Source organism: Brachycentrus maculatus, unplaced genomic scaffold (assembly GCF_059751285.1).
Source record: "Brachycentrus maculatus isolate JH-2025_06_01 unplaced genomic scaffold, ASM5975128v1 h1tg000885l, whole genome shotgun sequence".
Lineage (NCBI taxonomy): Eukaryota > Metazoa > Arthropoda > Insecta > Trichoptera > Brachycentridae > Brachycentrus > Brachycentrus maculatus.
This window is the reverse complement of record NW_028281610.1, coordinates 64,855-84,961: the sequence shown is the minus strand read 5'-3', so window position 1 is coordinate 84,961 and position 20,107 is coordinate 64,855. Positions and strand designations below refer to the sequence as shown.

Sequence of the window (20,107 nt, the reverse complement as noted above, 5' to 3'; positions counted from 1 at the left end):
CTCTACTCTCCGTTCATATATTTTTACCTCTGATTTATTTATATTCATATTTTATTTATGTTCATATTTATTTTACCTCTGATTTAAATTTACAAAAAAAACAACAACTAGAGGTAAAATAACTGTAGATTCACTGTACTATATGAATACAATATTTTTTCATCCTAAAAATTATACGTCTATTTTCATTAAAATATGTACTTATATAATAATACGTTAGTAAATCTGAGTTACCTTTAGTAATATTGTAATTTAGTTGCCTTCTGATGATACATATACTTTACACAACCAACTGTCAAAAGCTAGTCTTCATTTCTGTAGAAGACTATTATGTTGTACATGTTAATTGCAATAAATGTTGATAAAACAATGTCTTTTTATTGCATCAAAACCATTGCCCATTGCAAAACGTTATTAAATTAAATATTAATATATATTTTTTTTATTTATTTATTTTACAAAAATAATTTACAGTTTAAAGGTTTTTCAAAAGGATCATTACACCTGGACTTTAATTAATTCACTTTTTATATATATATATATATATATATATATATATATTATATATATATATATATATATATATATATATATATATATATATATATATATATATATATGAATTTAGGGGCGTATGGCGTATTTCTTGCTCCTAATGATAGGGACTGACCGGAGCCATTTTTCGTAACGCAACACGTTATAGTAACGGTATAGTCAGTACAGCGAGCCGAGCGTTCCATTCATAGTCTCGGATGCTCGCCGCGAGCAACGTTACAACGTTACGTTACGACAAAATGCTCCTGTCAGTCCCCACCGTAATATATTTGACAATTTAAATTTGGCATAAAAAACTTAACAACCTGCCCCGTTTGATAAAAATGTACGTAAGGGCTTATTAGTACCAGAACATTCGATATTTGATTTTTCACGACTGTGGCTAGCTTCACGTCCGTTCCGGCTTTTCCCGCCTTGTATTTTGTGCCGTGTTTCATTATTTTATATCTGCGTACTTGCAAGCTGAAACAATCTTCGGCTGAAACTGAAAAGGCATCGCGCCGGTTTTGCACCATTAGCAAAATAATTTAAGTGTTGAACACTTTAAACGCAAAATTACTGCGCTAATATCTAGTCCATAAAGCTAGGCGCCGGCGTTTAGTTCGTGATAAAACTATATTTTTTGTTAAACGTTTTCGTATAAATATGCCGCCTAAACGTGGAAATGCCAAGGTAACGTTTTTGTTTCATGTTCGCTGTTTTTTTCGTGTCGGAGTTTGTCTTGTTCGACGTTTTTAAGTATATTTCTTTAATTTCAGCCAAAAGCCGAGAATGTGGTCGCGGAATTAGCCCAAGACGAAGTCGGTGACGCACCGGCGAAGAAAAGAGGCGCCAAAGGACCTAAAATTGTCGACGAGAAGCCGACAATCGAAAATAAGGAAGATGACAAGAATGGCGACGAAGAAGTTGCCAAGAACGGGAATACGAAGCGTGGTCGAAAAGCTAAAGGAAACGCCGATGCCAAAGTTGACAATATAGATTCTGAAATAGCGTCCGAATCTAAGAGCGACGAAGAGGAACAGAAAGTGCCGGCAAAACGTGGTCGGAAACCCAAGGACGCTCCGGCTGACAAGGCGCCGGCCGCCAAAAAGACGAAGCCGGCCGAAGATGCAGATACAGATCATTCCGAAGAAGCTGCCAATGGCGGCGACGGAGATGTCGCCGAGCCCGAAGTCGCGCCGAAATCCAAGAGAGGAAGGAAGCCCGCGGAGAAGAAAGAGCCGGAAACCAAAGCCGAGTCTAAAGCTAAGAATACCAAAGCCAAGAAAGGAAAAGATGCCGAAGTAGAGGAGCCCGCTGAAGAGCAGGAACCGGAAGCGGAGGAGGCAGAAACCAAGGCCCCGGCCAAGAGGGGGCGCGGAGCACCCAAGAAGGACAAGGCGCCATCCAAAGATGAGGAGAACGAGGGCGAACCCGTCGAGAAAGTGTCTGCCAAGAAGAGAGGAGCAAACAAAGGTACCGCCAAAGCGTGAAGTGCTCTCTTGTTACAAACACTTAACTATCTAATCTCAGCACTAATGTATAATTGTGCTCCAAAGTATTCATAAGTTCTTTATTTAATTTAGAAACTATTTAAACTATCTTTTTTTGTGTTGACAAAAAATTAATTTGTGTGAATTTTTTAATGAATAAACGATTAATAATTTACCATTATTTCGTCTTTTCAAATTATTATTTTTTAAATCTACAAAGTGTGAGGATTTTTAATGTTAACAGTCCCGGGCAGATGCTGGTTTGGATTTATCTACCTATTTTAAATTGTGCAACTTTACGGGAGGTAGAAAAGCAATATATTTACAGATATATGGGTTGAATATAAAAAGTTAAATTAAAACTATTATGAACATAGACATAAGCTTAATACTTTCAAAAATAGTTATATATTAGAAAGTAGTTAGCGTGTTTGGCTTCCGTCCCGGATTCATTAAATTTATTTAATATTGCCCGGACTGGTACCTAAAGTGCAGGATAACGCTTCATCGATACGATGCAATGCCCTACACACCATTGGGTGAGGATAAGGGTTAGAAGAATATCTTCACAAATAACTTTTGTTTGCTCTCTATGAAATTAGATATACCGGCTATGTATTACTAATAGTTGTTTTTATTTGAGTTTATTATTGGTAAAAAAATTACTTGTATCGTATATGTCGACCCTTTTCCAGAAAAAAACGCCTGTTAGGTAAGATCGTTTTGTTTTTGTTAATCTACTCAAAATAAATATATGCATTATCTAAGAAGGCGTGTTTTACTGCAAAGATTTTTTTTAGATCAAGCATATATTTATTTGAGCTGATTTACTAAAATAAGATGATCTTTACCCAACCAGAGTATACAATTTTGTGGGAAAAAGGTTGACATACACGTTCTATTGCTTATCTAGAAGTATTCTAGGAAACATTTTTTCTCATATTCATTCTCATATTTGACCTTAAATAAAAAAAAATCTATCGCTTTAAAAAAATTCTGTTAATACTTAGATAGTATTCAGAATAGAGAAATAAAGATTATTGATCCATAGAAGTTCTATGGCGAATTTACTCATACTTCGCATCAGATATAAATCTTATGTGACATGTTACTAGAAGAAGTATGTAGTTTGTTTAAATACAGGAAAACAAATAATAGACTAGGTATGTAAATTTTGTTTGGACATTTGCGCAATTGTATCGGATATAATAATATTTTTACAGTTTTCCTGTTTTTTATCAAAATAAATATTTCTTGGTAAAAGACCCCTCCGGAGGGGCAATAAATCACTGAGATTTGTCGCTTGTGATTTATCAGGACATCTGACTTGATTTTATCTTGGTAATGGAATATATCAGCCGATTGCTTAATATTCAATGTGCTATCCCCAACAGAATCTGGTTGTGCTTAAAATGGAGATATAATTACTTTGTTATGCAGCAATTGTCATCATTTACAAAAAGTAGAAGCCCATAGCAAAAAGATGATTTTTAAAAATACTGTACTGTTTCTCATTTAGCAGAAATCGCTCACTCCTTTCAACAACGTCACATATCAAAAACTTAATTTTTCAGGAGATCGTTTTTAAAGTTTAAGAATATAATTAAATGTATTAAAAATAAATATCAAGCTACTCATTGAACTTTTTACTGTGCAACAGATCTTTTTAGGTAACACCTGAAGGTTTTTTCTCCATTTGAAAAATATATTGTATATTACAAAAAAAATTAAACAACACCTTTTCTTCAAAATGCAAAAACAACACTTTCTGCCCTGTATCGGATAAATATTAAGTTTAAAAATGCCGCTTTTGCTGGGATATAGTACATTTTCTGGGCATTCCGAAAACATGCACATCTGAAAATTTACGATTTTTGATATATGATGTTGTTGAAAGGAGTGAGCGATATATCTACCTCTTTTATTTTATTAAAAAAAATAGCATTGTTGACTTTTTAATTTGTTGTGGTAACGCTTCAGGAATTACACTTTCCTAGACAAATCTTGCAAGGAATGTAGCTATAACTGTTTGGGTGTCAAATCAATGACATAAAATTAAAAAAAAATATATACACAGCTCATTAAAGCCCTAATTTTATCCATGTTTGAAGATTAAGTAATCATTCAAAACTGGTAGTGTATTAGTGTACTGTTGGGATGACAAATGGCAAACTAATTCCTATATTTATTATGCAAAATTTAACACATTGAAATATTGGGGTGGTAATGAATGCTGCAATATGGTCTGAACCATTGCCAAGAACAAAACGCTGTTGATGCATGGCATAATACTCGGAAAAAAACTCATCAGCATAAGTTATTTAAGTGGCTTTTGTTGTCAACATGGTAGGTTGCTGGATTTTGGTTTTAAAGTGCTTGCTTTTTATTTTAACCCTCTTTTTTTGCAAGTCAACATGCTGATGACAGCAAATCACTTTCCTTTTTATACACTCTGTCGCCAGTGCCTGCAGGTCTTCTCTGTTATCGGCAAGAAGCACAGCATCGTCAGCATATAATAGACAAAAGACAGTTAAATTGTTCAGTTTAGCTCCAAAGGTTCAACCTTTCAGTTTTTTCATGCAATTGTCTATATGTAGATTAAATTAATTTATTGGATTATACATAAACTATATTCATTAGCTGAGAGCGATATATCATGGTATATTAAGTGTCTCAATGGAAAAAGCATCTTATACGAAGGAAATATGGAAGGCATTCAACAACTTGCAACCTCCCATTGGCTAGCTTATTGCCTGAATTCTTTGTATAAAGCGTATCTAGTGAATACCAAGATTTCCCATATTCCGTTCATATAAAAATATGTTTCATTTCTGAAGCAACATCATAAAAAATATTATGTATGATACATATAATTGTTCTTGAATTTTTTTTTTTTTTTTAGTATTTCCAATAACAATGTTACTCACAGATCATATCAAATTCATTTGTTGTAATTTAATGTTTCGGCATTCATTGTGGTATAACATGATTAAATTAAAAATAAAACACTTGTTTTATACCACTTGAGTTTTATATTTTATTACTAGTTTCAGAAGTTACACATGCTTTCATCAACAGGTATAAATATAAAATGTTTTATGAATTTATTAAAAGAGTTTATATTTATACCTGCAGATGGGCATCTGTAGCGTCTGAAACTAGTCGTAATAAAATACAAGCGGTTTAAAACAAGTATTTTATTTTTAATTTAATTAATTTGTTTATAAACTTGTAGCGGAAAATGAGCCAGCTGCTAAAAGAAAGCCCGCCAAACCACTTTTAAACAAGGCATCCACAGAATTCCACAACACCGACTTTAGTTGTTCTAAAACCACAGAGTCTGGAAAAGAGTGGAACTTTAAGATCTCCAGTTGGAATGTTGACGGCATTCGGGCCTGGGCAAACAAAGGTGGATTGGAATACATAAATCACGAAAAACCCGATATACTGTGTCTGCAAGAAACCAAGTGTTCTCGGGACAAGTTGCCTTCTGAAGTGGCTTCGGTGCCCGGGTACCATCCATACTGGCTGTCTGGTCAGCAGGAGGGCTACGCTGGCGTCGGCATCTACACCAAGAAAATGGCAATGGCCGTTACGTACGGACTCGGTGATGCATCTTTAGATGAAGAGGGTCGCATTATAACTGCGGAATACGAACAGTTCTACTTGATTTGCACCTATGTTCCCAACGCGGGTCGTGGGTTGGTCACTTTGCCCAAGAGGCTTCAATGGAACGAGATATTCAGAAAGTATGTGAAGTCTCTCGATGCTAAGAAACCTGTAATTATATGCGGGGACATGAACGTGTCTCATCTTGAGATTGGTAAGTAACCGGTTATTGTTTTTGTTCTCTTATCAGATTTGTACAAAAATTATGTACCTATTACTGTATTGTCAATCCGAATGATGTTTTAGATCTAGCAAACCCTAAGTCAAACAAGAAAAATGCTGGTTTTACCAAAGAGGAAAGAGAAGGAATGACTGATTTGTTGGGCGATGGTTTTGTGGACACCTTCAGAAAATTATACCCTGATCAAACTGGGGCATATACATTCTGGACTTACATGAGCAACTGCCGAACCAAAAATGTTGGATGGTAAGTGGCACTTATTACAGTTGTAAAAAATTCCCAAGTAATATGTATTCATATAAATATTTTTCTCCTAAAGACTTTCTCTGCCCTCAGTGGTGCATATGGCACTGCATTGTATCGTGAATATCATAAAAATTGTGATGTTGCTTCACAAAATTTATATAAAATATATTATAGACAATTAAATATTGAAATTATAATTAAAACATTTTATCTGTCGATAAAGGATATTGAAAAATACACTTTACATATTATTAAAAACTGGAAGTGTGCTAAATGAAAGTCAACCACTTTTTACTCACTCTCAACACGTGACTATAATTCTTGTAAAAAATACATAATATGTAATAAAAAACTTATCAGCCTTTGAAATGTATACAACATTAAATTGGACTTTTGTACATTATCAAATATAAAATAAAAAATGTATGATTTTTTTGCTCTGTTTAGTGAATATTTTAATCGTTTTACTGCATTACTTTTGTGGCACTAGTTGTGAAATGGCAATATATAAAAAACAATCCAATATTCAGAGTCAAAGTATTTTTTTATATGTTATATAGTAATGTATTTATATGCCATGTGAACCTTAAGGCTTGCACACTTCACCTCATGATTTGGAATAAAGATAAATCAATTAATATTTTCTATCATTCCAGGAGACTAGATTACGCAATAGTTTCTGAACGCTTCATGTCAGCAGTCTGTGACAATGTTATTCGAAGCCAAGTATTTGGAAGCGACCACTGCCCTATCACATTGTTTCTGCATCTGAATGGACGGGAAAAAATATCTGATGATGCTTAAATTGACTCGGAAATCACTTGTTTCCATTCTTTTTTTATTGTTTAAATCTAAATTTAGTATTGCATGGAGTCTGGTTCTCCTGCCACTTTTTAAACCATTCCTATTAAATTTTAAATTAAAATAAAACTATTGCTAAATAAGATATGTTGCTAAATAATTAGTGTTGAGTTGAAATATCATTATTTTAATTTTTAAGAACTTTGAATTTTGTTTGTAACTGCTTAAAAAAATTCTATCATGTTATCGGCTTAACCTGTAAAATGTAAAACGCCGCCTAGCTTACATTACACAGAAGCAAAATATTATAATAACGTGTCATATCGGGTTTCCTGATGTTGACTATTACTTCTGAAAATGTGCCCCTATTTTGGGCAGTCCGGAAACAGTTCCTCGAAGCCTTGTACTCCTGTACACTCGTGTATATTATGGAGCCAGGAGATCCGCCTTCTTCAGACACCTCTATATATAACCACTGAGCATAATTTATCAATTCGAAAATCACACTTTCTTATGTTCCATACATATGTAGGAATACGATAAAGTGTTTTTTGCAGTCATCAAATGTCATCTGTTAGTTAAATTATTATGATTTTGCTATCTTCCGCACATTAAGCCCTGATGGAGTCAACACTGGATTAAGCCAACAATGTTATGTTTGAAAAAAAATCACTAATTGATTTTTACTTCATTGTCTCAAAGCTCTTTGCTATTCATATATTTTTTGTTTTTTAAAACATTGTAATTAATATAACCACATTTTTTATTGAAAAGAAATAAATAAAATTTATTTAAAAAAAAGTATTCATAACATTTTTTAATAGTGATTGAAAAGTATCTTGAGAAAAAAATGCAATTGTTTCCACTTTATTATTTATTACTTTTTGTTTTAATACAGATAAGGGTATAATTAAAATTATATAGATGGGTAGGTATCTATAATATCACAAATGAAAAAAAAACAAAAATATTTTAAATTCTTTTATAATAATAAATTAATTAAATAATTTCGATCCACTTGAGAATATTACCAAATAAAGGCAATAAACGGTTTTTGTTTCTATATAATTTAAATATTTAATTCAGTTATGCATAGGAAAATAAATAGTACTTATCCATAGGTATACACAATTTTTGAACCTAAGTCAACACGTTTGTTACCATCTTGAATTGTAATTTTGCTATTTTCGATGTTCACTGATAAGACAGCATTGGCTGGTATAACTGTTTTCCCTTTGAGAGGATTTTCAAAAGATGGTAACTTCCGCGGGCCAGCCATAGGGTCATCAAACCTCCACAGCTTTAAGCTGTTCGGATCTGAAAATTTACAATTATATCAAGAGACCAATCATAAATAAAAACATTTTATAAGAATCTTAAAAAAGGACCATTATTTCTTGGAGAAGATAAAACAAATTAGATAACACAAATGCAGTGATTTGGGAGCTAGGGAAAGATGGTGACATTTAACAAAAGCAGTAATTTGGCAAGAATTGCAATATTTCACAAAAGCAGTAATCTAGAAACCATGGCAAGAATTGTAATATTTCACAAAAGCGATAATCTAGAAACCGTGGCAAGAATTGTAATATTTCACAAAAGCAGTGATTTAGAAACCATGGCAAGAATTGTAATATTTCACAAAAGCAGTAATTAAGAAACCATGGCAAGAATTGTAATATTTCAAAAAAGCAGTAATTTAGAAACCATGGCAAGAATTGTAATATTTCACAAAAGCAGTGATTTAGAGAGACTATGGCAAGAATTGCAATATTCCACGAAAGCCGTAATCTAGAAACCATGGCAAGAATTATAATATTTAACAATAACACAGAAACCATGGTAAGAATTGTAATATTTCACAAAAGCAATCATTTCAAAACTAGGGAAGAATTGTAATATATCACAAAAGCAGTAATTTAGAAGCCGTGGCAAGAATTTTTTAATTATCCACAAATACAGTAATTTGGGAACTATGCCAAGAGTTGCATCATTTCAAAAAGGGAGAATTATGGCAATAATAGAAAATAAATTAATTAAAAACAGTAATTTGGGAACTACAGCAAGAGTTGTACTTCACCAAAACAGTAATTTGGGAACTATAGCAAGAATCGGTACTTCACAATAGAAGTAATTTGGGAACTATGGCAAGAACTGTAACACTCACAAAAATAGTAATTTGGGAACCTTGATAAGAGTCAAAAAAATTAACAAAAGCAGTAACTGGCTCAAAAGGCTGGTTTCAAAAGAAAAAAGTCTTTCTCTTACTTTGAGATCCAAATTAGTAAATTTATTTACCTTTTATGGATTTGCAGTCCTTGGCTATTTTGATCATGATCTTATTTGCGATGTCTCCATTAGAAACCAATATTTCTTTGCTGAACAATCCGCTGAGAGGAGTGGAGTTGATGCATTCCACTTTGATTCCGGGAGTTACCGAGAAAGTTATGTGAGGCAGGCCAGGACAGCAATCTTCCTTAGTCTTGTCTGGAGCCTCATCAGTATACTTGACATCAACTTCTTCAACCTAAAATTTATTTAAAAAAAGTATATAGTATAAAATCTAATATTTACAACTAAATATATGGAGTCGCCAAAAGAAGGATGAAAGACAGAATGCAATCTCTCAGACGAACGTGCGGCAAAACAATGTATGATAGATAGGTGTTCATAAAGTGAGACAAGGAAAGAATCCAGGGCTGAGAAAAGCATTATCGATAAAATTAAGAAAGGTCTGCTGAGATGGTTTGGACATATGAGGCGAGAACCGTAAAACAAATTTATGTGGCAAATGTAGTTGGAAATAGGAGCAGAGGAAAAATTGCGTATAGTTAGGTCAGGAGTCAAAATAATGGGCGAGTATGTATGAGGAGATGCATGAATGTGGAAGAGGCGAAGAATGTTCGCAAAAACAATGGTGTGGTGTTTTATTTCTACTACAGGGGTAGGCAGAGAGAATTAAACACAAAATCTCTAGTTTTTCACGCCACGGTGTATTTATTTGGAACTATCAGAAGCTATTTCTCCGATTTTTGCACATTGTTTTGGTGAAAGTGGAAAATATTTTATGAGAGATATCAGTTTTTTTTTAACATGTGACATTAGTGTTACCATTACGCAAAATATTATTAAAAATAAAATTGCGGCTCCAAAGGCTGGTAAATTTAAAGGGCACCAGCACGCAAACTGAAGATCCAAGATAGGGATGATACGATGGACATACAAAAATTCTGAGTCCGTAGTTATTACATTTGATATTGATATTCTCATTTTTAAAGTCCAGTTGTAGTAAATACATATCACCGGGAGGGAAAGGTTAATAAACGTTATGAAACTTACATCAAGTGTGTTTGCCAAATAGCCGGCATTTTCTATAAGTATTTTGGCCTCGTCAAATTCCATGGTGAGAGAGAGTGCCTGAACACCCTTTTCAGCCATTTTATCTCTTGTCGCTTGTACAAATGGCATGACTCTCTTCATATACTTCTTAAGGATCTCTATCTTTCCCAATTCTGCCGACAACACTTTATTTTCTGGTAGGCCTTTATTTTCCTGAAAAAAAATTCCAAACATTTTACAGATGTCTTGTAAAAATTATTCAAGTAAGAACCAGGATGGGAAAATGGCAATACCCGAAAATAGGTAAAAATATGAAGCTAATATCGGTTCACTGATAATTTTTTGAAAAAAAATTAATTATCACGGCCACAAATGGTTTGTCAATATATACATATGTGTAATGCACTACTTGTCCTTACACAATTAAAATTACCAACATCTGTGTTTCAGTTTTATAACCAGTATTTTTATGTATGTACAATGTTCTTGCTAGAACTGTTAAAAGCCCTGCAAATACCCAGACTTCCATATTCTTCTCTATCTATGTTGAGATATCAAAAATGTTAAATAAGTGGAGAAAACCAGATTTGTGACCAAGTATTTGGACACTCATCATGTTGTAATATTTTATCTCTTATATGTATTTATGTTGAAAGTAACAAAGCTACCTTTCTGTAAATTTTGTCACAAAAAGTGCTATAGGTTTGTCAAATAATTTAACATTGACCGTTGGTAATGCGAGCTCTAGTGAGAACTGTATATGTATCATAAAATACTTACATCAAACATTTTCTTCATAAGAGTAAGTACAGCGCCTTGCCATGGAGGGAAAGTTTTCGCCACCCAGACAGTTGCCCTGTCTGGTTTTTCAGGAACAGGCGGAGCTTCCCCTTTGGATTTGTTGGGTTTTTTGACGGCCATGTAATTTTTCAAGAAGACTCTGAATGAATGCGCTGTTTCCATCAAATAAATACTCGCCTTCATTTCAATTTCGCATATCTCACCAGCCACTGGCCAGCTCGCTTTAACAATACTGGTTTTCTGTAAAACAAACAAGTATTTATTTATTTCATCACACATAATTACAATTTAAAATTTACAATCATGTGTCCTCACAGTATTTTCCAGTACCGAGGGCATATTTCACAATACATGTTTAACCTTTTTCGGCACTGATCGTCCAAAAATTACACATGATCCGAAGGAAGGTGCCAAAACACCCCAGTTCATATTTGCATGGAAATCGTAGTACGCAGCTCGCAACAAGTACCAACTCGCCGCCAGCTGAGTCATAAGTGCCACGACCGTCGCAACAGACCGTCAAGCACTGACTGAATGCGGCCATCCGATAAGTGAGAGGCCAGAAATCGGATCAAACGAAAGCAGACTAGTCTAGTTGTCTAGCTCTCTTTATGTACCACATTTATTAGAGCGAAAGACAAAAATGTTTTTTGATTTATTTGAAACCTTTTTTTTTATATAACAGACTTTCGTTTTAATGGAACCCCACCCCTCCCCCAAATTAATCCGTTATATTGAGGTTTAACTGTATTATTATTATCTAACTAACCGAGGCTTTATAATGTCATAATTTATACGAAAATAGTTTATTACTAACATTTCCTAGAAGACCCCAAACATGTTCAGAAACATGTGGGCAGATTGGAGACATCAATAACGCTTGCACGCTGATGAACTGTAAAATGAGGTCCACATTCATTGCGTCTGATCCACAGAGCTCCCTGTATTTATCTCTGGTGGCCTGCAGCTCGAAGAATCCAGTTTTCAGAGCCTCTTTGAACAACATTTTTTCATAATTTTCTTCAGTCTCTTTTATTTTCATATTCATTTCGCTGATAAACACTTTATCATGGAAAGTATTTGCAGGACCTGAAAGGGTAATGTCAAATATTAGTTTTGTATTTTTATTATTCTATTGTGTTTCGATGCATTCTGCATCATTTTCAAACACCGCGGAATGCATCAAAAGACGTGTCACAATAGATTTAAGAAATGGTGGGATTTACCAAGTAAAACTTAAAATTAAAATTGGATAGATTTTGCCACTAAGTGCCTGCCGAATCAATTAATGAAGTTTAAATATTTACATAGCAAATTATATACCGAGGACTTGTATAAACCAGGGGTGATCAAAACATTGATTGCAGAGTCATTTGATTAAACATTAGTTTGTGAATTTGTTCAAAAATATTTCCTTGACAATATATCACATATTGAACACAAAGAACTGCTCCAGATGTTAGGGTATAATTTAGAATGGACTCGCCCGCAACACCATTTTTAATTAAGTTTTACTTGGTGAATACTATTGTTTCTTAAAATCGATTGTGACACGTGTTTCGATGCATTCAGCACCATTTTCAAACACAAAAATAATGCAGAATGCATCGAAACATTTATTAATATAGATTTTAAGAAATAGTGGTATTTATTTACTAAGTAAACCTTAAATTAAAAATGGATAGATATTTGGTAATAAGGTGTCTGCCGAATCAATTAATGATCTCAAAATTTGACCACCCGTGTTTTCGACAACAGTAAGTTTAAAAATAAACATAAATTACACACCTTTGCGAAGAGCCTTCTTATTCTCCAACATCTCCTTGACCCACTCAATAAAGGTATAAAGTCTGAGTATTCCGGCATCAGCATTGCTTTCGACAAAATTGGCATCTTCGACAGAATCTCCCGCATCGGCCAAACTGAGTCTCGTGCCGTCTGCGCTGAATTTCTTGACGGCTTCATAGAGCGTTAAGAAATTGCCTTCGGACTTGGACATCTTAGCGGAGTTTAGCATCAAGTGCCCATTTGCTCTTATCCCTTGGGGCCACATGTTCTCTTGACCGGGCCAGATAGCGCAATGATTGTAGATATAGTACGTTAGATGGTTTTGTATTAAATCTTTCCCCGACACCCTCAAATCCACCGGGTACCTTAAAAAAGAAAAGGTTAACTATCTATGCATTTACCATAGAGACATAACAAAAATGTAATAATGTTGGCCTTACCAGAAGTTAAATTCCCGCTTCATAATGTTGAGAGCTTCTTTGGAAATTTTACTCTTTGATGGGAATTTACTGTCTTTAAAGAAAATGTAGTCCCAAACTTCAGGAGTCATTTCCTCCGGTTTGATATTGAATTGGTTCGGTTTGCTGCCATCGAAAGTGTTTCCTTGGAGCATGTGAGCCACCGTGTAATAAGCCATGTATATCGTAGAGTCAGATAGTGACTCAATCAGCCACATTTCATCCCAAGGTAATTTGGTACCTGTTTTAAATAAAAAGTACACAAATATTTACTGCCTAAAAAAATTCAAGATCTTCAAACTTCCTAAAATTAATTCTCATAAAAATTTGAAATATAAAAAAATTATATTTTTACATACGCTTCGACTACAAAATAAAAATTATGTTAATAATGTTATAATTACAAAATAATGTTATAATTTTTTTTTAATTTTAAACCCTTATCTACACCCGATGGTGCATAGGGCACTGCATCATATAAATACAGTGTTATTTTGATTGTAAACACACAAAGAAAAGGTGATCAGCCCTCCGCTTCAGGTACCAGTCCAGGGTAATATTGAATAAATATCAAAGTGAAAAAAATCACTTATATTTGACCCCCCCCCCCCCTGAGAATCGAACCCGGTACCTATTTACCTATAACTTAAAACAACTTTGTTTTAAAATCGCTGTATACTTATATACCAGGTGAATGCATAAGTCTTTTCCAGTTTCACTAAGAGATAACGCCACCGAACAGTATGCAGCGAATGAATTTGACACTACGTCAGTTTCTTTACCACAAAAACTTATGCATACACATGGTATAGTGTCATAAAATTGGATACCACAATGTTAGTGCTTCAAATATAAGTTATATTTATTTACCTAGTCCGTATGTCCTGGAACAAGCATGTTCACGTAACCAATTCAGAGATGCGGTAAAATTCCTTCTCACTTCATCGTGAAAAGTGTTCATATTAGCCAGAGATTTCTCGGCTTGAGCCTTCCAGTCTGGTTCACCATAATTCAAATACCATTGATTACACAGAGCTACCACACATTCATCTCCTGACCTCGAAACGATACGTTTTTCAGGCTCAAAGTATATAACAGCTTCGGAACTATCTAAAAGCTTCTTCTGCAAGTCTTTTTTAACATCCTGGATTTTCTTTCCTTTGAATTCTCCTACGAGCATCACCCCATCGTAGAAACTTTTCAAATAAACCATTTCTTTAGCTTCTAAGAGTTTTTCTTTATCATTTTGGCTCTGTATCTTAAGTTTATCATAAACGGTAACAGCTGACAAGTCTCCGAAATCTGGTACGTCTATTATAGGCAAGGGATTAAACGGAAGAACCATTTCATCTTTGATGCCGTATTTTTGCCTAAATGGCTCCTTCTTCTTCAGATCTACGAGTGCGGCGTAATCATCCGGGGAATCGGACGGGACACTTGTGACTACTCCGGTTCCTTTGTCCTCCTTGATTGTCAACATTGGCAAAGTGTATATAACCGAATGAGGTGTCAATGGAGACTTTAGCGGTAATCCCAATATATCCTGACCAATTAAGTTAGCAATAATGTCCACCTTGCCCTCTTCCGCTGTAAACCCTTGATAGGACATGTTTCTAGCGGAACGTGCGGTACAGATAAAAATATGGTTGGTGATAGTTTTGAATGCGATATACTTCATGTCGGGTCTCACCCAACAGTTGGTTTGTCCGTACATAGTCTCTGGACGGAGTGTTGCCGCCACAAGGAACACATCCTTATCACTTACCGAACTAAAAATAGTCATAAAATTATTAATATAAGCAAAAACTTTAGTTTTCACTACGCACTAATTCAAACTTAAGATCACGAATCCTTTTGAATTACCTCAGCAGTTTAGGATACGGTTTTTGAAGCTGCATTTTGATTAAAGTGTATTCTTGGGGACCGACGCCTTCTCCCGAACTACGATCATGGTCCATGCAAGGCTGCCCGTCTTTAGGTGAGAATATTGTGTGTCGTTTTCCATATTGGACCTTATTTCTCGCTTTCAGGTGAAGGAATTGCCAACGCACAAACGAATCGAAAAATGGGTTCGCATCAGTTGTTATAAATGTGCGACGCCAATCTGTCTGCAAAAATACAGATTATTTATGTAAATGAAACATGTTGATCTAAAAAATGCATAAAATTAAATAATGTTAATACTACAACCACCAATATCGGCTGCATATCTTGAAACATACTAGACTCATGTTCTAAATATGCAATGATAAATAAGTGATTATAAAAATAATTATAAGGTTTTCAGTTTTGTAAGTCAGAATAATCTGATTCTATACTTCGTCTTCAAAACTTCATCCGCACCCGATTCTGCATAGGGCACTGCATCATATAAACGCAGTGTTATCTTGATTGTTAACACACGAAGGTAGAGTGATCAACCCTCCGCTTCAAGTACCAGTTCAGGGTGATAATGAATAAATATATGAGTTCAAAAATCACTTATATTTATTTTACCCCACCCTGGGAATCGAGCCCGGGACCTCCAGTGAGGTAGCTGACCATTATACTACCGAGGGGATTCTATACAGGCAACTTATACACACACACAAACATAAATGTATGTGTGTACTTAAAATTTAATAACACTTTGTATGATACCCATTAAATTTACCAGCCATAGGAGCCTGCCATTTTAGCTAATGGTAACAATAAATGTCACAAGGTAAAAAAATATATAATATTTCCCATAACTTTTCACCTTTATCAAAATAATGTGAAAAGCTTTGTGCGATCAAAGAAATAGCTCCTAGGTATTAAGTTAATTGTAGTTATGTATTACATATTTTATTATTGTATTAGCATCCCTATTGAAAACCTTTCTCGACTAAATTAAACGAACCTCAACAAAATCCTTAATATATGATATGCACACACAAATAATGAACTCATGTTTTTCCCAGATTAGACCACCGAAGTGTGGTACAAACAAATTTTTCGAAATAGTGCAACCTATTGTGACAAAACAAAAGACTTACAATAAAAAATGTTTATCGCTGGTGAATAAAATTTTTATTTATTTATTTTAATACAAACTTCTCAGCACATACACAAAACGGTTTTAAGGGATGATTGCCACTTACATGAATACCAAATTCATTCAGATCTTGAACGGCTAACGGCGGGAAGTAATGAAGCCAATACTCTGCATCAGCAAAAGGCTTAATTTCATCATCAGACAGTCCTAAACTCTGCATAATCTGCCACTGATACTTGGCAGAGCCAGCTTTCGCAACCGCTTTGCTCTTTTTCCCTTTACTCTTATCCTTTACGACAACATCGTCAACCTGCTCGCTGTCGACATTTTCCTCTTCATCAGGGAATACCGGAGGGCATCCGAAGGTCTCCATTTCCCTCTTCAGCTTGTCGGCACAAGCCTTTATGGGCATTCCGGTGCAATGGAACCCAAAAGGGAACAAACATTTCTTTCCTTTTAGCCGATTGTAACGAACACCAAACTAAAATAATTTTTTATAAGACAAATGTGTTACATATAAACTTTTTTAAAATATAACAATTTTATCAGAGTAAATATCCTTTAATATTTAGACTTATCATAGAAATGTTTCAATAAAACAAAATTCTATCACTATTACCTAGTATTTTTATCAAAATTATTACATGTGACTAATTTGTGCATTGTTATAAAGTGCTATATTTATATTTACAATATAAATATCGCTCTGAATTCTCACCATTTGCCGTCAATAAATAGCAAATAACTGCTGCTTCAATTGCCTGTAAACGATCAATTGGTCGCTTAAATAACGTAAAAGTGACATTAAAATTGTCCATTATATTTATCGTTTTCAGGGCCTTTTAGTCATCATACGAGGTTATTAACGCTTCATTGTCGGGCAATTTTTTAATCAACCTTGACCCTAATTACACTCAGACAGTCTGCCACCCGACTCTATACTAATCAAAGTAACCGCAAACCCAATTCCGATCTGAATGATGTTTTTTCCTATCTCTCGCGTTCTACCAAAAGTAAGCAAATAGAATGCTTATAAGCATCTCCCGCTCTCTACTAACAATATGTAAACGACGCGTTTAAGCATTTCCAGTAAAAAGCAACATCTACAGAATCTCTATCGGGTGCTTCGTGTTTTATCGTAAGTAGTCATTAACCTTACCTTCCCGGTGATATGTATTTATTACTACAAGAGTTTAAAATAGAATATCAATATAAAATATAATCAATACGGGCTCAGAATATTTTGCACTCCTCCGTAATACTATTACGTGTTACATAAAAGTATTATAATATGAAGTTATTTATTTGCAGCGACGGAAATAAATAATTTGTAGAATAAATCGGGGATAGAACCGCCAATACACAGACGTTTCTTAGAGTATGTGTGCGTGCCGCACTTTACGTACACGCGCACGCGGCTTCATAATGTTTCGGATGACCTCATTTTAGTTGCGTGCAAGACTTCGTATGGGATGGATGTATCGCTACACTAGCTGAGGCGGATACTTGCGATGTATTTATTTTTTAGGTACTTATCAGAGCTAACATTGCAAAATTGATACATTTCAACTTCAACTATAGTCCATAAAAGCAACATTTAGGAATATTCACATTTTTTCCGTTATTAATCACATTTTCATATGGCGTACAAAATACATATCACCGGAATGCGCGAAAGTTTTCAGCATCGTAAGGGAAGGGTTAATAAGAAGAAACTAACCTGCAAATAAAAAAATACAGTTCATACTTACTTCGCATTTAGAAAGAGAAAAGGTGTGCCCCAAATGTAATCTTCCATTCATATAGGGAAATGGAAATGTACAAAAGAACTTGGAAACATTCTTATCCGCAGTTTGTGGAGCATCCTCATGGTAAACTTTCTCGTCCACCCATCTCTTCTGGACCTCTTTTTCTATTTTTTGCAAGTACTCCACTTTGAATGTGCCTTTCCTATCCAGGGCGGCCTGAGAAATAGAAAAAATGCATTTATTTACACAATTATTATTTCACTGCAATAAAACATTCTCTTCACTCCAAAAAAAACCTAAGCATCAAGTGGTACTGCTATATGGGAACAGAAATGGAGGAGGAACAGTTGGTACTAGTAATTAAGAAGGGGTAAACGAGAATAGCCTTAATAGACTTTGTCCGCCTACGTAGTGTAATAGGTCAGCACGCTCGGCTACCGTACTGGAGGTCCAATAAATAAAAGTGATTTTTTCAGTCTAATATTTATTCAATATTACCCTGGACTGGTACCTGAAGCGGAGGGCTGATCACATTTCCTTCATGTATTAACGATCAAGATAACACTGTTTAAATGATTCAGTGCCCTATGCACCATTGGGTGCGGATAAGGGTTAGAAGAAAAGAGAATAGCAGTGATGGCTGGAGCGCTCCATTCTCATAATTGTATAAGCTTGTGTTAGACTGTGTTTATGGATAAAATATTTTTAAATCTTCTGGAAATTTGAGTTTCTTAAAATTTCAATTTAATCATATTAAAATAATGACCATTTTAATGGCTTTTTTTACTAACTCAGCCTATCAAGATAATAGGTGTGTCCTAAATTTTATCTCCCCATGTGAGTGAATCAAAACACAGAAGAATTTGGGAGCATTCTTATCCAAAGTTTGCGGATCATTTCATGATAAACTTTCACATCTGCCCTATGTCATTATTCTTAACTTAAAATTACCATGATCCAAGATAGATAATTTGGCAATATCAAGGAAAGCTTAGATGGCCTAAACTAAAACACCTATTATAAAGGAGATTTTTAGTATCCAAATAAATTAATTTAAAATTCAAGGAATAATAAATAATCGACGCATTATTATGGGAGGGGATCTAATATACATGCCGCATAGTTGAAATGTACAAAAAATTACTAAGAATCTGATGCAATACTAGAGGGTTTTAAACCTATTACAGATATCACATATTTAAAAATTATGGGAATACATTTTTTTAATGAGGTCACTTACCATTTTTTGCAGAATTTAATACAAAAAAAAACAATAATTTCACACGTGTGAAGTGTAAAATAACCAAAATCAGACACCGGTGACAGCTACAAGTGACAGCGAAGCACCGATACCATAGATACTTGAAAACAGATACAAAGATATCCTTTTAACACAGAACGGAAAAAAATAGAATTGAAATGAATGGTAGTTTTGTGTGGTCAAAATCAGTTTTGTATAGAAAAATGGCGCCCCTAGGAATTCTAGTCTATCTGTACGTAGGTTTGTTTGTTGGTTAGGTACTTATCTGCACCCTAAAAATTATCAGCTGGAGTGCTATACCGGGACGTCTTTGACCAGGACAATGGTTCAAATTTTAATTGAAGACAGTTGTTCAGTGCTGCCACTCATTTCATATGTCCAAACCATCCTAAGACACCTTTCTTAATTTTAACAATAATGCTTATCTCAGCCTTGCATTCTTTCCTTATTTCACCATTCGGACAAATATCGTACAACGATTTGCCGCATTTTGACTGCATTCAATCTACTATCTTTCTTTTGCCACTTCCATACATTAGGGTTGGAAACAGGCCTCCGTTGTGTGCTGCTAGTTTACCTTTCCCTGATTTTTATTTGTCATAACTGATTTCAGTGCACCATTCATTCTGTTCCCAGCATTCATTCTTTTTTTTATATCTTCATCAATCTTTCCATCCGTAAAAAACATACTAACCAAATATATTATTTAGTCTACCTGTTCTAAATTTCCCCATTTACCAATATTTTGCAATTATTCTACATAAATCTCTTT

At 34.4% G+C, this 20,107-nt stretch overlaps 2 protein-coding genes across 2 annotated transcripts; one reads left to right on the top strand and one right to left on the bottom strand.

Annotated features, from left to right (window-relative positions):
• Positions 1 to 944: 944 nt before the first annotated feature.
• LOC148299916 (uncharacterized) lies at positions 945 to 7,720 on the top strand. The gene is made up of 5 exons (XM_088275503.1): positions 945 to 1,227; positions 1,314 to 2,010; positions 5,263 to 5,850; positions 5,943 to 6,123; positions 6,780 to 7,720. The coding sequence occupies exons 1-5, from the start codon at positions 1,201 to 1,203 to the stop codon at positions 6,925 to 6,927; spliced, it is 1,641 nt and encodes a 546-aa protein (XP_088131629.1). The 5' UTR covers positions 945 to 1,200; the 3' UTR covers positions 6,928 to 7,720.
• A 176-nt stretch (positions 7,721 to 7,896) lies between these two features.
• Positions 7,897 to 19,453, bottom strand: LOC148299915 (leucine--tRNA ligase, cytoplasmic-like). Its single transcript, XM_088275502.1, has 12 exons — positions 19,315 to 19,453; positions 18,078 to 18,290; positions 16,433 to 16,807; positions 15,174 to 15,418; positions 14,181 to 15,079; positions 13,293 to 13,551; positions 12,853 to 13,217; positions 11,882 to 12,153; positions 11,044 to 11,304; positions 10,264 to 10,476; positions 9,223 to 9,451; positions 7,897 to 8,241 (listed from the first exon to the last, which is right to left on the bottom strand). The coding sequence occupies exons 1-12, from the start codon at positions 19,315 to 19,317 to the stop codon at positions 8,036 to 8,038; spliced, it is 3,540 nt and encodes a 1,179-aa protein (XP_088131628.1). The 5' UTR covers positions 19,318 to 19,453; the 3' UTR covers positions 7,897 to 8,035.
• Between the last annotated feature and the right edge of the window lie 654 nt (positions 19,454 to 20,107).